The 16654-nt window shown below is 47.4% G+C and overlaps 2 protein-coding genes across 3 annotated transcripts in view; both read right to left on the reverse strand.

Moving 5' to 3' along the window:
* The window catches only part of LOC144098767 (uncharacterized), a 305162-nt gene extending 300774 nt beyond the window's left edge, over positions 1 to 4388 (reverse strand). The window contains exon 1 of one of the 2 annotated variants that reach the window (XM_077631630.1): positions 4015 to 4388. Coding sequence is in view for 1 of the 2 variants with exons in the window: in XM_077631631.1 (XP_077487757.1) it covers positions 4015 to 4019 (5 nt within the window). In the remaining variant the exon portion in view is untranslated. The remainder of the gene's footprint in view (positions 1 to 4014) is intronic. The other variant, XM_077631631.1, reaches the window with a different exon arrangement.
* A 2287-nt stretch (positions 4389 to 6675) lies between these two features.
* Positions 6676 to 14043, reverse strand: LOC144098768 (coagulation factor IX-like). Its single transcript, XM_077631632.1, has 8 exons — positions 13952 to 14043; positions 13548 to 13597; positions 13225 to 13440; positions 11915 to 12061; positions 10380 to 10492; positions 9121 to 9348; positions 7637 to 7873; positions 6676 to 6917 (listed from the first exon to the last, which is right to left on the reverse strand). Exons 3-8 carry the CDS (start codon positions 13361 to 13363, stop codon positions 6693 to 6695), a joined length of 1089 nt encoding a protein of 362 aa, XP_077487758.1. The 5' UTR covers positions 13364 to 13440; positions 13548 to 13597; positions 13952 to 14043; the 3' UTR covers positions 6676 to 6692.
* Between the last annotated feature and the right edge of the window lie 2611 nt (positions 14044 to 16654).

Raw genomic sequence — 16654 nt, forward strand, 5'->3', positions numbered from 1 at the left:
TTTCTTTATGCTGGCATATTTTGCCGCGCCTAAAAAATTCAAACGCATAGGAGAATGAGATAGCCTGCGATCGCAGGGAAATTTCACGACTTTTCCGAGTTTATTTCGCGATAGGGAAGTCGTGAGTCTTACATAGTTGCTCATTGTTCAACATACTGTATACGTTTACAAGGGGATGATGATAAGTCTTCAACTTTATTGAGGAAAATTAACGGTACAGGAATTAAACTTTCTAGTTATTCAACATATTCTACTGCAAGGACTCCTGCATGCACTTTTGACATCTGCCCTGCAACTGCTACACATCCTTCAGGAAAATGGAGTGCGGTTGTGCATCCTAAGAGACCAGTGGACGCGACCTCTTGGGAAAATATGAACGCAGTTCGCGAAATCGTTTTTGAAGGCGGAGGGTTATCAACTACTGCATAGCAGAGACCCTGCACATTTCACAAGTGAGTGTAGGTTACGTACAAAATAATATCCTGCAGAGTACGAAGGCTTCAGCAAAGCGGGTCCCCATTTACCTCAAGGCTGACCGGAAGCATGAATTTGTGGCGACTTCTCCGGTTCTTCGGAACTTTTAGGCAGATTAAGCAAAATTTCTTGGGCGAGGGTTCTTACAAAGGGTCAAACACGGTTCTATTTGTTTGATCACGAGACCAAAAAACAGTCGAAAGAGTGCAGAGACTCAAGTCTACCCCGACCAAAAAATTTCAAACACAAAGCTCGCCCGCAAGGCGGCGGAATCCGTGTTTCGGAACAGAAGTGGAGTTTTTTGGTGGATTTTCCAGAAGTGAGTGCCATGGTCACAGGAGACTATTATATGCTTTCCTCTTGCACATAGTCTGTTTTTCTGTGACATGCGGGAGATCAAACATTTTTAAAACAGCTAACGAGGATTTATTTACAGCTGTACCAATGAAAAGAAACACTAGCCGGATAGCGTAGAAAACGAGAGGATCATTTCTCCGGGATCGATAAGTGTCTGTTTTGCCGACCTTCACAAAGCAATCGGTCCCTCCGCGCATCTGCACTCGCACACAAATCACTGTCACACTCGGACAACGCTTTCCCTCAGAGGATGTAATGGGTGCTTCCCAAGTGTTCTTGGGATGGGCCCAGGCGTCCTTCCCTCGGACACAGTGGACAGTTCCTAGGGTTGTGCCGTGAAGACATCTTGGGGGGCGCCACTCTCGAGGGAGGGGAAAGCCTCCGTAACCGTTCAGAAAATAGTGCAACATCCGCTTTACTTCCCCGATATAGCTCCCAGGGACAATGAACTGCTTTAGGAAGTCAAGAAAAAGTTGGAAGAGCACACATTTGTGTGCTCGTGAAAGTGTTATAGCTGCTGCAAAGGATCTGGCTACCCGGTGTTTCACTGAGGCATATGAAGCGACACTGTCCGATACAGCTGCTGACAGTATCGAAAATATACTCTGCAGACTTTTATTTGGACACAGCGGAAATTCATAACAGCACGGGATTTCTTCGGTTTAAGCATTTTCAACAACATGAAGCCCATAGCAGTCGTCGACTACTACGGTTCACGAAAAAAAAAAAAAACAGATTAACGGGATGAAATTTGGCCCAGAATGTTTGAAATTATATATATTTTTTAGTGAAGTACCTAATGTTGTTATTACACACTTGGATCAGGGTGAAACTCAAGACTTATCAACACCCCCTCGTGTGATTACAAGTGCAGTGAATGGCGATAAAGGCGCGCGAGTCATAAGTTCATGTGTGTCCTTATGGGAAGGCCAACGTTTGATGTATATTGGAGTGGTTAGCCTGGCAGATTACTCCAGATTACGGCGATGCAGTAGGATGTGATGCGCCCGCAAGTCGCTCACAAACCTGGACAAACTTAACGGAACTCACGGGACATCGATGATGCTTGTCTCTCGGAGAAACAGCGGAACTGTCTTCGTAGCATTCGTTCACATGCGACGTTGAGAGACAGGAAGCACGCTGTGTGACAGTACGGTGAGTTCAATGTGGCCAAATGCAGCTTGTAACGGCATCAGTGTATCGGTGCACTAAGGACGCTACAAGGACACCTCACGTATGTGTCGCGAATAGAAGACACCTCGCGGGAACATACTGTGCAATGAGGCATTTCAAGTCCTGGCCTTGGCCAAGTTTGCGAAGGAAACATTTGCCAGCGTTATACACGTTCCCAGGTAGCACCAAGCCAGGGACGTATCCAAGAGCCCCCCCCCCCCCCCCCCCCCCCTCCCTCCCAGCGGAGTTCTTGCTAGGCATGACCTCCCCCCCCCCCCCCCCCCTCCCCCTGGGATTCGCCCAATACAACTGTATTGGGCTTCTCCCTAAAAAAAATTCTGGCGACGTGTCTGCACCGAGCATTAGAATATTGCGTAAGTTGCAGTAACATTACATGCTACCATTGCAACGTTACGCTAATGTTAAACATTAACCAATAACGTTATATCATGTTGCGTGCTAAACATTAGCTTAATGCTCAATATGAACGTATTATGTTAATGCTGTGTTCGAGATGTTATTCTAATGTGCATATCAAAACCATCAAGAACTGTAAATATTTTCAAGCGTTGTCTCAGATCTTCTCCCATTGTTTGTGCATAAGGTTTTTTTTTTTTTTAACTAAAAGGACTGTGCAGTTAAATATTTGAGATTATTCCTTATGCAGATTGCATGCACATCCCTCCTTTGTCCCTTCCCTTACGGCGCGGTTCAGGTGTCCGCCGAGATGTGAGACAGATCTGGCAATTTCTTTTCTCTAACAACCAATTTCAATTCAATTTTTCTTTCAATACTTTGCATGTTACCCATCCATCACTTCACTATCCCCTATGCACCCTTCATGGCTGGCTATGTATAAGCTTGAAGCCGTTCTACTCGCTAGAAGGTGAGTGAGTAGGTTTCATGGGTTAGTTGTGTTGTATTGTGTGTCGCCCTCGTTGCCCCATGCCCCTTTGACTGGAGCTGTGGCGGATCACAGGTGGCAAGCGTGGTGTTGCAATGTTACTTTACTACTTCAGCGAATGTTGCCTCTATGTTGTTTAGACGCTCAACTGAGGCTAGGAAAATGTCAGTCCAAAGTTGATTTGTATTTTTTCACAAACGCTAAAAGGGCGTTAAGAACAGTAAACTAATATTTTACACCAATGCAAAGAAAGTAACACTGCTGCAACGTTTGGGCGCTGCCTAGCTTGGCATGTTGAGTTGGTAGACAGCGCTAGTCCTTGTTTTGCGTTCCTCTCATTGTCCTTTTACTTGCTCGCGATGAACCATCTTTCCCCATATATTCTTCTTTTAACATGCGTCTTTCACGTTACGTCTTTATGAAACTGTAAATCAGCGGTATAACAATAAGGTGTGCACAGCTTACTGCAAGTGAGGCTTATTTGTGGAAAGATCTAAATGCATTTGTGCCCGCCAATTCTATCATATGCAAGAGTTAAGCGATAAATCGCAATAAGTAGATACCTTTACAATAATAAGCACAGCATTATTACTGAGCGAAAGGCTCTGTCGGCTTCGGCAGACCTGAGAATGCACACTGCACTCGAGTTAACAAACGTTAAGATGATGATAGTGTACAGCAAAACAGACCACGCCTCGGCCAAGTCGGCGTCTTCACTTGCGATTGCCTGTGCAGACGGGCTCGCCTCTTCAACTGAACCAGTTTGTGTAACCGAACTCGTTCCTGCAAACTGCACTCCTCTGCTTCAACTCGCTCCTGCACCTGTGCTCGTCGCAACAAGAGGTCCTCCCGGAGGTTAGAGAACGTGTTTCCATCCGTGAACAATCTGTGCGCGTTACTGAGGTCCTGCCGAACTGAGACATCGAGTAGTATTGTAGTATGCCCTCACCATACAGGACAGCGCATTTGGAGTCTTAGGTGCACAGCTCGCTACGGTAGCTTGAAGCAGTGTACGCGGGCCGTAGAACGGAGACCTGTTTGTCCCTTCCCCAAGAAAACCGTCCTCAGAGGAAAATTTGAAACTGAAGAAGGGGAGACGCACTCACCGCATATCTTGGTCATGTCAGAGAAGACGAGGTGCTCGGGTGCTGCGCACGAAGCAAGCCAACCTTGGCCCGCAGGCAAGGAAGTCGTGTGCGCACACCTCCCCCCCTCCGCGGCGGGCCACACACAACACACGAGCACGCCGCCGTAGCTCACAGCGAATTCGGCCGAAGCACAACACAAGCAAGAGTAAGCAGCGGGAGGATGAAGCAGAACGGCAGCGCCGGGCGCCGAAGCAGCGACGATGGAAGTGCGCACGACGCGGTAATCCAGTGGCACAGCGCTGCGATGGTCACTCGGAGCACCGGTTCAAAATCACCACGCCGAGCACCGACGCTCGACACGGGCCGTATCCATTGGGGACCACAGCTGAGTCAGAACTTTGTGCGGCCCGCTTCCCTCTCGCCACCACGACCTGAGAGAGGAGGCCTCGTGTGTCACGTGAACAAGTTTCAAACCTGTCGGTGGCGAAGGCTGTGCCATCTATGAACGGCAAGAAAAACTTCGTGCGGTTTTGGTTTCGTTACTGATCTTTATAACGTCAGCATTGCTCAAAATGATGTAATAAAAAATTAACTTGAACGCAAACACTTTTTATGAGTTGCTTTGGGTTAAAAAAGACAGTTTTTTAATTAAGCTGCGTTTTGATGGTTTAATAACATTTACAGTGATCCAAGCCAAGCTCGCATTCAATCCAACAAAGTCGTGAGGCGATTTTTTGCCGGTTTGCCTGTGGCGTTGAAACCGCCTTAATTCAACGCAATTCCTGGTATTCTTCCTAAAGTCATGCTGAAGCAAGTATTAAGTGCTTCTGTACAGAAGCGTTGCGTGTTTTTGATTCGCAATAGGTGCGTTCCACGCTACGGTTTTTGCACTTACGGCCCCGACGACTCCCGACCTCTGGACGCCATGCACGATGTCGCCGTCGGTTTCGACGAGGAAAATCTGAAGTTCATCGTGTGTCCAGTCACCAAAAAGCCTCTTCGGTACGACAGTGCGAAGAACGTGCTGATATCAGACGAGCTTGCGAAGGCCTACCCCATACAGAACGGTATTCCTAACTTGCTTCCCAACAGTGCGGTGTCGCTGGACGAGCTGTGAGTGGGGAGAGCAAGCTGCGAACTGGAATGCATATAATCTGTGAGCGAAATTTTAGAGTAAACAAATTGTTTTGGATTACTCGTTTGTTGATTCTTTACTTTTTCTTCAGCTTGACTTTGTTATAATGGGTTACTTATGCTGGCGCGCACCATAGAATCGCATAAAAGCGGTGATTAAATGCAGAGACCCGTAGCACCCCTGTGGAGTTCCAAACTGATTCGAAACGTAATGCGCATTTACGATGCATTCGTGAAGGCGTTAATATAGCGCACTTTTGATTATTTCTCTGGCCGTGCTCTTACCTGTGGTTTACCGGTGCCCGACCAAAACACGTCGAAACTACCCCTTTAAGAAATTAGAAATGTAATGTCTTTTTTTTTTTAAACCGCAGCTCATTTGAGCGTTGTAACGCTCTGTGTGCCTTTATAGTCAGGTCAGGAATGACCACTAGCCACAATAGGAGCCTATACAATCCCGCCTTTGATGTGAAAGGTAGCAGTGTCTAATTTATTTGAAACTTGCAGTAGCCTGCCATTTTTTCGTGCGTTTCTTTAGTTCATGTAATGTCTATACTTGGGATTATAGAACAGGGTATGCTACACGCAATTCCAAGATTACTTTATTTTTCGTATGTGGTAACTGTACAGGAAACATTCTCTGCATTTCTATAGCCACTTGTAGCCGAAAACTCCAACCTTGACCTGCTGACAAAATAGAATGCTATCCAAGTCGAAGATGACATGCTGCGGAGATATACCACAAATGTCAAGAAGGAGGGAGCAAACAACCATCTACTCACTGGGACAAAGGCTTAGCTGCAGAAATGGACTTAAAAACCACTGCTTTCTTGGGCTTGATGTCGCTTTCTTGTGTGTTGCACCACTGCAGTTGTGCAAGGGGACAGATACAAATCAGAGCTCCAGAAAAATATTCTGTCAGCAGCTCCAAGTAAAACACTGCCAATATGTTGTTTTTTGCTGACGTGTGCAAACAGATATATCCACTGAATAATGCAGTATTACAAAGTATAAATCATGTTCCTGATGGCTGGAAAGTTTGAAAATGAAGCTAATTTTTCTTACTGCAAATAGCTCACTGGTTACGATGACTGCTACTATTAAACAAATCAGACCAGATGACGAGATGTCTAGTGGAAGCCTGTTTGAATATTGAAGGCCGGTTCTGCTTAGATTCAGTCCAGGGCACCAGCAAACGTGGGTCCAAGCATCAGGCTGTGCAACTAATTAGTCATAGCTAGGTATAGTTTTTACTGCTTGCTATTTGGAAGAGAGGATTAAAAGGCAATCATAGAGATGCGAAGTCAATTGCTCTTCACGCGTTTTATTTCTTTCAATGTACTTAGAGCATAGTATTAGTAATGGCCAGTGTGGTGCCAGAATGACAAATCAATGTAATATTGAAACAGTGCACTGTCTTTGTGCGTAACAATTGTATAAAGCTTCTGAAAATGGTTTCACGTGAGAAAGGCGCATTAGTGGTTCAGCATTGTGAGCGCTGCTCGACATGAGATAGCAAACAGATTCAGTCATTCGAACACAGAAAACATTGTGTTAAAGTTTTATAATCCAGCACTCTTTCGTATCCATGGGGTAAACTTGTGGACCTTGGTGTAGAATCCATATTTGCCTTTTGACAAACAGCTCTGCTCTCCAAAGCTGACAATGCCGACGACATAGAATTTGCCATTGCTTTCCACGACAAAGGGGCTCCCACTGTCTCCTTCGCAGGTATCTCTGTGCGTCTGGCCTTTGGAGTAGCCAGCACAGAACATGTTGTCTGTTATCTGAAATATTGTAGAAAGGGGGTGTTAGCTCATTTTAGATATTTAATATTTGTACACGTGGGAAAAAGAGCTTTAACTTTTGTGTTGTATGTAAGTTTAGGCCATACACAGTGTCATGTTTGTTGTCAACATCAAGAAGAGCCACAACTGACGAAAACATAATCCTTCTTGAGAGTTAATGGTTCCGCTGTTTTTTCTGCTATGTGCAATGCATCTTGAAGGGGTTCTTGTTTAGATTGAGGTGTGACGAGTGATGGTTATGTCATGAAATACAGCACAGGGGCTTAGAAGCGTTGCTTGCTATACATGTCAATTGTGGCTTCCTCCGTCCCTGACTCATTTTACACTCAGCTTTAAACATTTAAGACACTTATATCGGTCTCATTTCTGAGAGGCTCAGATCACCTCTAACAGGCGTGCGTCTGAATGAGCGTGATCCATCGTACGAACCCCAACTATGTTCTTATTGGTAGATCCACGCTGCGCCGCAGTCAGACCGTGTGTCACGTGACTGGGCAGTACGGAATCACTAGGCCACCTACGAATCACCGTGTGAGGCTCATCCGCTGCGACTCTGGAACCATCTTGTCATGGACCTTTCAGCGTTACTCAAAAAAAAAAAGTGCGCTTTCTGGCATGCTTTTATATGTAAGTCTGTGCATCAGCATACTCGAGTCAAGCTGCAGCGAGACAGGACGGTCAGGATCGGGGCAGCCCACCTCCAGTTCGGTGGACGCCTTGCAGATGACGGGTGACTTGATGGGGACACGTATCTCCTGGAGGACCTTGGAGTGGTCAGTATTTTCGGTCTTTCCCCAACCAGACACGACTCCGTGCACGTCTGGCTTGGAGAAGAACTCCTTCTTCACGAAGTCCGGGTCACCGAGCGCCGCCGGCCGCACGTAATCGCTGAACTCTACGTCAGAGTCCATCTTGACCAGGGCGATGTCCGCGTCCTGATTGGTTAGGAAGGTATGAAAGAGGCTGTTGAGGAGCATCCCCTGTGGCCGGCTTTAAAAACAGTGCTGGCTGAGAGAACGTTTCGAGCTAGAACTTTGTCTTCCGAACTGAGCATATGTCTCCACCTCGACAAGCTCGCATCGAGTTGGTAGGCGTCCATAATTTCAACCATCGCACAAGAGATGATCCCGTCAACATATTTTGCTAATGCGGGTGTTTAAGCGGCGAAAGGCCAATACAAACGACGTCAGACAAAGGGAATTAGAGCGCTTAGAGCATCGCGCAGTTATCAGATTTTTCACTTTCCACAGAGTGATAACACCATTTTGAGCCTTCGTTGTAGTTTGAGAAGCAACTAAGTCATCCTGCGAAAAAACAAACAAACATTAAAATATGTTTATGAAGGTCAGAAAATGGCCTTAGTGTTTGAAATACAAACTTAAATGATATTGGGCACCTCGACCCTTCTAATAATTTATTCTCTATTTTAATCCAGTTCTTATGATTCCATGGTTAATTTTACCTCTCTGTGCCCTTTACTTTTGTTTGCTTGCTTCCTTTTATTCCGTTCCATTGCTTTTACCTCCATTCTTGAAGGGCAACTAAATAGGTGTTAGAATTCGATGAGTACAAAGAAGCTGAATGTCGAAAACTCGCAGGTAAGGCATACGAAATCTTTTTGCGCTAGCATTTGAAATGGTGACGTAATCGCCGACTAAAGCGGCGTCGGCGTTCAGGCTTCTCTGCAATGCACAGCGACGGGCAGAGGCCGCAGTGATGACGTCACGTACGGCGGCGTTAAGTTTCCAGCGAAAAACGGTTGTTTCAAGGAAGGAAACGAATGCCGTCGACGGTGAAGCTCACGAAGCATTGATTCGGCATCGGATGTTGCACAGCGACATCTAGGCGAAGGCAGTGCACATCTGAAATTTCGGCAACAATGACACCACCACGAGTTTCTCCGCACTCCTCCAACGCAGTGAGGAAAAGCCTGAACATTCACGGTTTTAAACGGTGATTACGTCACCATTAAAATGGTGCAAAACTACTTTGCATGGTTTACCTAGAAGCGTCGTAGATTCAAATTCTTGAATAATCTCGACTTGTCACAACACCTTTTCACCTTCCCTTTAAAATTTTCTGCACTCTCCTGTGCCTATGTTTAGACTACTCCCTCAGCGCCTAAGGGGCTGAAGGTGCGCTAATAAATAAATAAAAGCTTGCAAGGTCGTCTGGCACGTACCTGAGAAACTCGGTCATAGTCGGGATGGCTGAAGACGCTCTCGATACGGGCGGCCAGTTGGTAAGGCTCGGAGACGAACTGGTTGTGCTTTCCCAGCAACACCTGCAATTGCGACGGCTGGGCGCCCTTCCCCAGCAGCTCAAAGCAGTGGGCGGCTGTCAGCACCCAGCGCTCGTTGAGGAGCGCGCCGCCGCAGTGGGCAGGAGAGTCCGGAAGCCTGAACAACACCTTGCCAACCCGAGGTCGATCCCAGCATCAGAAGCAGACACTCCAAGTCACTGGACTGTGAAACAAAATGGCGTCTCCCGGCCGAGCAACAGTTGACCCCGCCATTATAGCCGCTCTGGCAACCTAAATGACCACCTTGGTCAAGTTACCTTGTGGCGTAATCTCAACCTGCCCACCGGATTGTGAGCAAACTGACACTGTGGCAAAGGACAGTTAAAGTGATGACTGACAGCTAGAAGTTGCTCGGAAAGAGCAACTTGGGTCGCACAAGACCCACCGGTGGCAGCTCCTGTCATCGCAGGGCAGTGGCGCATCACTTAACCACTGCACCGCTGCGACCAGGAATGGTTTGAGGACTCCCAGAAACCGTGTAAAGTCAAGAATTACAAATTCCGCATAAAACATTAACCCGTTAACGCTATCGCGTCATACTCTTAAGGCGGAGCTTAACTGTCCCCTCCTATTTTTTTTTCCAATACCTTGAGCGAAGGCATGGTTTATACATGTGGCACACGAGGCTGTGTAAATCTTCCATCAACTTCCGTATGCTGCTAGGGATAACGGAACTAGACATGTGCTCCATCAAAAATATACCAGTAGCCAATTTTACCATATAGTTGCGCAAGATGAAAGACACTTTCACTGCTGCCATAGTCTGTATTATTTCATTGTACTGTGTCATAAGCTAACGAAGCATTCCTAGTGAACAGTACGAAAGATGGCACTCTGGGGGCCACGTAGGGTATTTCAGACTTCAGGCTTCTTCCTGTACACGACCACTTAGCATTTCAGGGCCTCGTACTAGTGATACCCTTTGGTGTCTCGGTCTGTGAAGACTTTGGCATCAGATTGTACACGTTACGGAAAAGAAGTAACCGATTACAACTGCAGGTACTTGATCTGAAATGTACAGATTTCAGTGGTCAGTGGCCACCCGCCTGCCGAGGCTTCAGACGGACGGCCGGCGAGATTTTTCCAACATGTAGGTTCTAATGCTACCGCATTAAAAAAATAGAACAAAAGTGCACTACCTGCCAAGGGTGAGAACCCTTCTTGGCTTCTTTCCCTCCGACTACTTTTCCGCCTTCAGTGTCGTCGTCGTCGTCGCTGTCCAGCGGCCTGCTCAGCACCGGACGGCCGTACACTGGAACGATGGCAGTGCGTATGTTTTCATTCTTATTACAGCGAGAGCTGTTTATGGGGTGCCTTCGGTCACTTGCGACGCGTAACCCCGGTTCGCGCTGGTGAGTAATGCGGGCGAGGGTGGAAGCTGAGAGCGGAGCTCGCAGCGCGGACGAGCTCTGCTCTGCTCTCCTTGCAGTCGGTGGTGAACAAAAGCGCTGTGGAAGCTGAAAGGGGAGGGAAACTTCCAGCGCCAGCCACGCCAGCGTGTTCGGCTCTCCTGCCGGGGAGCGGTCAGGGAAAGCGCGATGGAAGCTGAGAGGGGAAGGCAAGGTTGCGTAACCTTGATTCTATAGCTAACGTGGCGTTCGCAAATGCCGCGCGAGGCCACAAAAGTTGTAGAGCGCGCACACGCAGCATACCCGCCTCGGTGGCTCAGTGGTTACGGCGGTCGGCTGCTGATCCGGAGTTCCCGGGTTCGAACCCGACCGCGGCGGCAGCGTTTCGATGGAGGCGAAACGCAAAAAGGCGCCCGTGTGCTGTGCGATGTCAGTGCACGTTAAAGGTCCCCAGGTGGTCCAAATTATTCCGGAGTCCTCCACTACGACACCTCTTTCTTGCTTTCTTCTTTCACTCCCTGTTTTAGCCCGTCCCTTACGGCGCGGTTCCAGTGTCCACCGAGACAGTTACCGTCTGTGAGTTATGTGAGACAGTTACCGCGTCATTTCCTTTCCTCAAAAACTAATTTTCATTTTTACACGCAGCACAGCTCTGAATTTAGCGCATTATGCGACATAGTGTAATCTTTGTCAATTCCTCCATTTTTTTTCTGTGCGAAGGCAAGCTTTGTCACCTGACAATATTAAAGTTTGTTCATGTTCAGGAGGGTAAACTCTAAACCAAATTAAATAGTTTCAAGGAACACAACTGCGGTCTAATAGCAGATCCATTACAGTGGTCAAGTGCCCCACACCCATTTTGGACATAGTGCAACTCCATGATCTGGGAAGCAGGTACTTACGTACAAGAAAAATAGCCGTTAGATGTTTGGCTGAGCTTGTATAATCACAAGAGTGATTAGTCTCGAGTTTCTTTTTGCCAAAGTTCATCGCGGACTATATATATATTTTTGGCCGCTACTCCTAAAGTCTCCGACAAAAAGGGTCTAAAGCTATCGGGCATTCTCTCCTCCTCAAATGCGCAAGCAAGCTTACATGATAAACACAACCATACGTAAAGAACATCGTTCGTTACATATGCAAAATAACGTTGAAGACTGCAGTCTTTGCGGCTATCGTTTGTTCATTTCACTGCCTGGTTAGTTCCACTAAACTCTTCTGCCAGGGCTTGGTATGACTGTGGTTGCGAAGGGCAATAACTGCCTGTAAAAATGTTTAGGAAACCATTGATTACATCCGGAAAATGAGCATTGAACGTTAATTACCATCTTCTGTGGGGTTGACCCTGACGAAAAAGTGGCCTTCTTCGACGTCGTTGTCCAAGGCGACCTTGAGAGTCAGGCGATGGCTTTTGGACGTCACGTACTGGTTCTCCGATTCAGCTCCGCAGAACGAACCCAGGTTCGAAAAACCTGTCGAGACAGTAGAATATAATGTCTTTTACGTGCTGTGAAATTTGAACTTTCTTGAAGACCAAACAACGAAAAACAACCATGATAACCAATAAGAGAAGCACATGTAGTGACTGACTTTTCGGCTATAATTTGACTGGTGTGTATCACTTCTCGTTTTATCACCCATGCCTGGATTAGCTTGCCACGTACATTACGGGGTAAACGTATCAAGACACGATTAAAGTTCTACCTTACCTGGTTGAACTTGCAGAATGCCTCTGTAATTCATCTTTTGATTGGTAGGTACTGCGATTTGCTGCTATGAACCACCACAGACAACGCTTTGTATAGTTGCATCATTTAACTTACAGAAAAATGGCAGTGTACATGGAATAGTGAAGAAAATAACAAACTACATTTAGTAAAACCTATTCTGGGAGAATGGAGATCATGCAGGCATCAGGAACGTTTTATAGAAATAATTTTATGCCGCCTGCGCATCAGACACACACACTTAACACACAACTTTCCACTGACAAAACAAGACAAACCCTTATGTGAGAAATGTGGAGATGAGCTGACAGTTAATCACATTTTATTCTCGTGCTCACAACTTGAACGGCTAGGAAAAAAATATTTTACTGTTTTTTTACGATGAACGCATTCCCTTCCACCCCAATTTACTTTTAGGAGATAATCCACTTGTAAAAACTTCATCTTTTTTTAGTTTTCTGAAAGACGCGGCCATCTTAAAATATGATATCAAATATCGTAGAACTATTAATTCTAAAAATTTTTCACCCCGTGCTTTCGCGCATTTTATGACGCACCTCATCCATTTTCTCAGTCCTGAGAAGAAGGCTGAGGTCTGCATTCGATTTGATGGGCTCCTCGGAGTCCTTGTCCGGACAAGGACTTTCGCTGAGGACACCCAATTTTTGAAATAAATTATACCATGTGTTTGGCGCATGATAGCCTAAGTTGCTTATGCGCCATAAAATCCAATACTATACTATAGCTGCATCATTCGAAAAGACGCTACAGAAAAGCCTTCACTCAGCATTATTAGCAATACTTGCGCATACGTTCTTCAATGGGCCGACAACCGGATAACACTCTTGTAACCAGATTCTCAGCGAATTCACAAAATGCTGCAAAGAGAGACAGTATCGCGCTTGTACCCGTTATGTTGGAGGTTTCGGCAGCCTCCAGTTTGGACTTGCCGCAGGCATCGCCGCCTTCGTTGAGGTACACGTCAGCCAAGTCGAGCCTGAGCACGTAGTTCCTGTCGGCCGCCTCCAGAACTGCCTCGCATCTCATGGGTGGCTGGGAACCTTTTGGGTAGTGCGGGCTTTTGAACGTTGCAGTGGCGCCGAAGAACTCCAGCTTGCATGGTCCTGAAAGGGACTTTTCTGGTGATCCGCTCTAAGTGTGGCACTGCTGTAGTCAGCAACTTCTCTCTATGAAATAATGCTCTAAGGGCAGGTGGCCGTCGTATACGTACCCGATTTTCTTACTTGTGTAACGTGTGCAGAGGAGGACAGGTGGCAACACCTGCGGGTTGTATTGACAGGAAAAACCAGAGATCGTAAGGGTTCGCAGATGGGGCTATGACGGAAGCTTGAACTAAGGATTCCGCTACAATGGGCGCTATAATGACGGTATAAAGCTATGCAGATTTCTCAGCATGCGGATCCCGGCCAACAACCAAGCCGACCGCGCGATTCAGAAATTGGCTAAGACAATCGCTCAAATTGCAGGTTGATGACAAGCGTGTCGAACAAAAGAAAAGGAATGCATGAAGAGGAGAGCATTGGTAGTTAGTAGGGTAACCTACAGCCTCCCATATCATTGCCTATCCAGTTCCGAGAAAGACCAGATAGAGGCGCGATACTAAGGAAAACTTACAAGACAGCACTGGGTTGCCACAGAGGACTGCAGTCGAGAAGTTGCCGCAACTTGGGATCAGCTGCCGGGCAGGGAAGAATTTGAGGCGGCCCAGAAGCTCACGCAATTCAGAAGGCTACAAAATATGTGCGCAGGATGGTGGGTCCTGAACAGCTTGGGCGTCGCGAACATGGCAGCGGAAGCCGCCAGAAAACAAGACATACCCACGAACATAAGAAGTTCTGGCTTTTCTCTCGTGCTAAGAAACACACACCCGGACAGAGACAAGGAGAGGAGAGAGGCGAGGTCTGCTTCTCTCGATAAGCAACTCAGAGCCACGAAAGACGCCCTATACGTAGACGCTGCACAATACGAAGAAACAGGCCGCTATGCAGCCACGGTGTTGGACCCCTGAAGGGAACCCATGAAAATAACAAACATTTCTGTCAGAGTTGAGAGAAGCTGCTGAAGCCGGTGAGGCTGCGGTTGTTCTAGTAATTTGTGAAGGCAACAGGAGACAGAAACCCCATATAGTAGTAATTCATTCGCAGCAAGCAGGCAGAAACTATGAGCAAGGAAGAATAGGGAGAACAGCTCTGACACAATTAAGGCACCCCCCCCCCCCCACACACACACAAACAGAAAGGGAAAGAGAAACACCGTGTAGTTTGGACACCGGGACACGTTCGGCTTCCAGGCAACCAGCTATAGCCGACTCCATCGGGCGAGGATGCACAACCGCGCAGCAGAATCGGAGGAAGCCATTGCCCCCGTTGACTGATCATATGCTCGAGCATGCTAAGCCACTGCAGAGACGGGAGAAAGAAGCCCCCCTGTCACATTTAAAACTAAACAAGCTAGAGGGTACTAGATGAAGACGAACACCTTTCCATGCCTGCACTTAGTGAACAAGGCGTACGGATAGCTGCACTGTGCATCGCCCGCTCCCATGAGTACATCCAATGCCTGGACGACATGTACAAATGCCCATATATCCCTTAGTGCTTAGGCCTATATATGCAACATTAACGTTTAGCAACGGGGAAAGGGGGCATATCCGGTTAGGACATACTGCGACGCAGACGCCGTTTACTCCAAATAACAGCCTACCGAATTGTAAACATCTGAGCTGCAAATAATGTAATGCGGGAAGGGTGCGCGTCTACGAGGTATACCTGCAGGATCTGCGCATGCCGCTTCGTTTGCCATTTGCATAACGAGTTTTTAGTCAATTTACAGCGGGAGCTGTTTCAGGCGCGAAGCTTGTAACACAGTCGCGGCGCCCCTGGTAGGCGTGCTGCGCGCAATACGGGTTCGCGACGCGCTCGAGGGAAGGCGCCAGTGGCGATCGTGGCGGGGTCGGCGGCGGAGTCGGCGTAAGGAAGTTCATCCGCACACATCCTCAGGCCGGTGTGGAGGTGCCGGTGGAGGCTCTACTTGAGAGAATGTATGGCGCTGTGCAAGTTATTTACGGGAGGAGGGACGTAGCTCGCAGCGTCAGTTCGCGCTCCCGGCATGACCGAATGTGGGTCTCACAACACGGTGGCCCAGCGCGCTCGGAACTATCGAGGCAATGCGAACGTCTCGCACTATTCCACTGCAGCGCTGTGATTTGCGCAGCGAGAGTATTCTAAACTCTAAGAGACGTTGCTGTACGGCAGGAGGCGCAGCAACAAGAACGTCGCAAACGAAAATGCGAGGAACAGGCTGCTGCTGCACAGCTGCCGCTGAGTTTCGCGACTTGTGCAGCACAGCGTAAACATTGTTTAATCTCTAAGGTTACTTCGCGCATGCTTCTATAGTTTTTCGCATAGATGACACAACCAAGTTTCGTAGAGCCACATCAGTGATGTTCGTTAGGGTTAGCCCTCAGAAACCATACACTAAAGGCCAACGCTAGAAATGCGTTTTTTTTATATACGAACGAGTTTTTGTATATAGCATACGGGCTCTCGTAGGAAATATCCATAAGAATTAAGTGCACTCATGGCAGGCAGCTCCATGCGTATTATGAGATTACTGTAAAAGCCAATGGTGCCATGCCATTCCTAGGAGACCGTATACAACTTCCAGATAACCCTGCGTCATTAGTCACTTCAGCTGTCATGCCTTCCTGGTTGATTTTAATCAAGCTGGAGTAATGCAGCGCTGAAGGTGTTATCTTATCGTTATGCGCATAACGATGTTATAACACTTTCATATGTCGCCGCCGCGATGTCTCAGTGGTTATGACACTCGGCTGCTGACCCGAAAGACGCGGGCTCGATCCCGTCCGCGGCGTTCTTATTTCGATGGAGGCGAAATTCTAGAGGCTCGTGTACTGTGCAATGCCAGTGCACGTTAAAGAACCCCAGGTGGTGGAAATTTTCGGACCCCTTCACTACGGCGCCCCCATAGCCTGATTCGCCTTGTGACGTTAAACCCCCACAAACAAAAACTTTCATTTGTCGTGCCTCTTGCGACGTGATATAAGCGTGAGACCTGAAATGGCTGCGAGCGAAGTTGCCAACGGAGGTGGTCATTTGGCGCTGTACCATGCAACCGATACGTTTTAATTAGGAGTCAAACAGTTTAGCGCGTTCGTTCGTCGAACAGAGGTTGTTTTTCGCACGACTAGCTCAACTACAAGGCTGTGGATTTCAAAGTCTGACGGATCTATGATTGATGAAACACAGGATACATCGCAGCCCTAAGATTATGATTCTGGGTTTCTATATATCAGGC

This window comes from Amblyomma americanum, chromosome 7 (assembly GCF_052857255.1).
Source record: "Amblyomma americanum isolate KBUSLIRL-KWMA chromosome 7, ASM5285725v1, whole genome shotgun sequence".
NCBI classification, from domain to species: Eukaryota; Metazoa; Arthropoda; class Arachnida; order Ixodida; family Ixodidae; genus Amblyomma; species Amblyomma americanum.

Coding starts and splice junctions, on each gene's coding strand:
- LOC144098768 (XM_077631632.1), bottom strand. CDS start 13,363: ATGAGATGCGAGGCAGTTCTGGAGGCGGCCGACAGGAACTACGTGCTC. Junction 12,062..13,224: donor CGAAACCTCCAACATAACGG/GTACAAGCGCGA, acceptor CTGTCTCGACAG/GTTTTTCGAACCTGGGTTCG. Junction 7,874..9,120: donor ACTATGACCGAGTTTCTCAG/GTACGTGCCAGA, acceptor CTAACCAATCAG/GACGCGGACATCGCCCTGGT.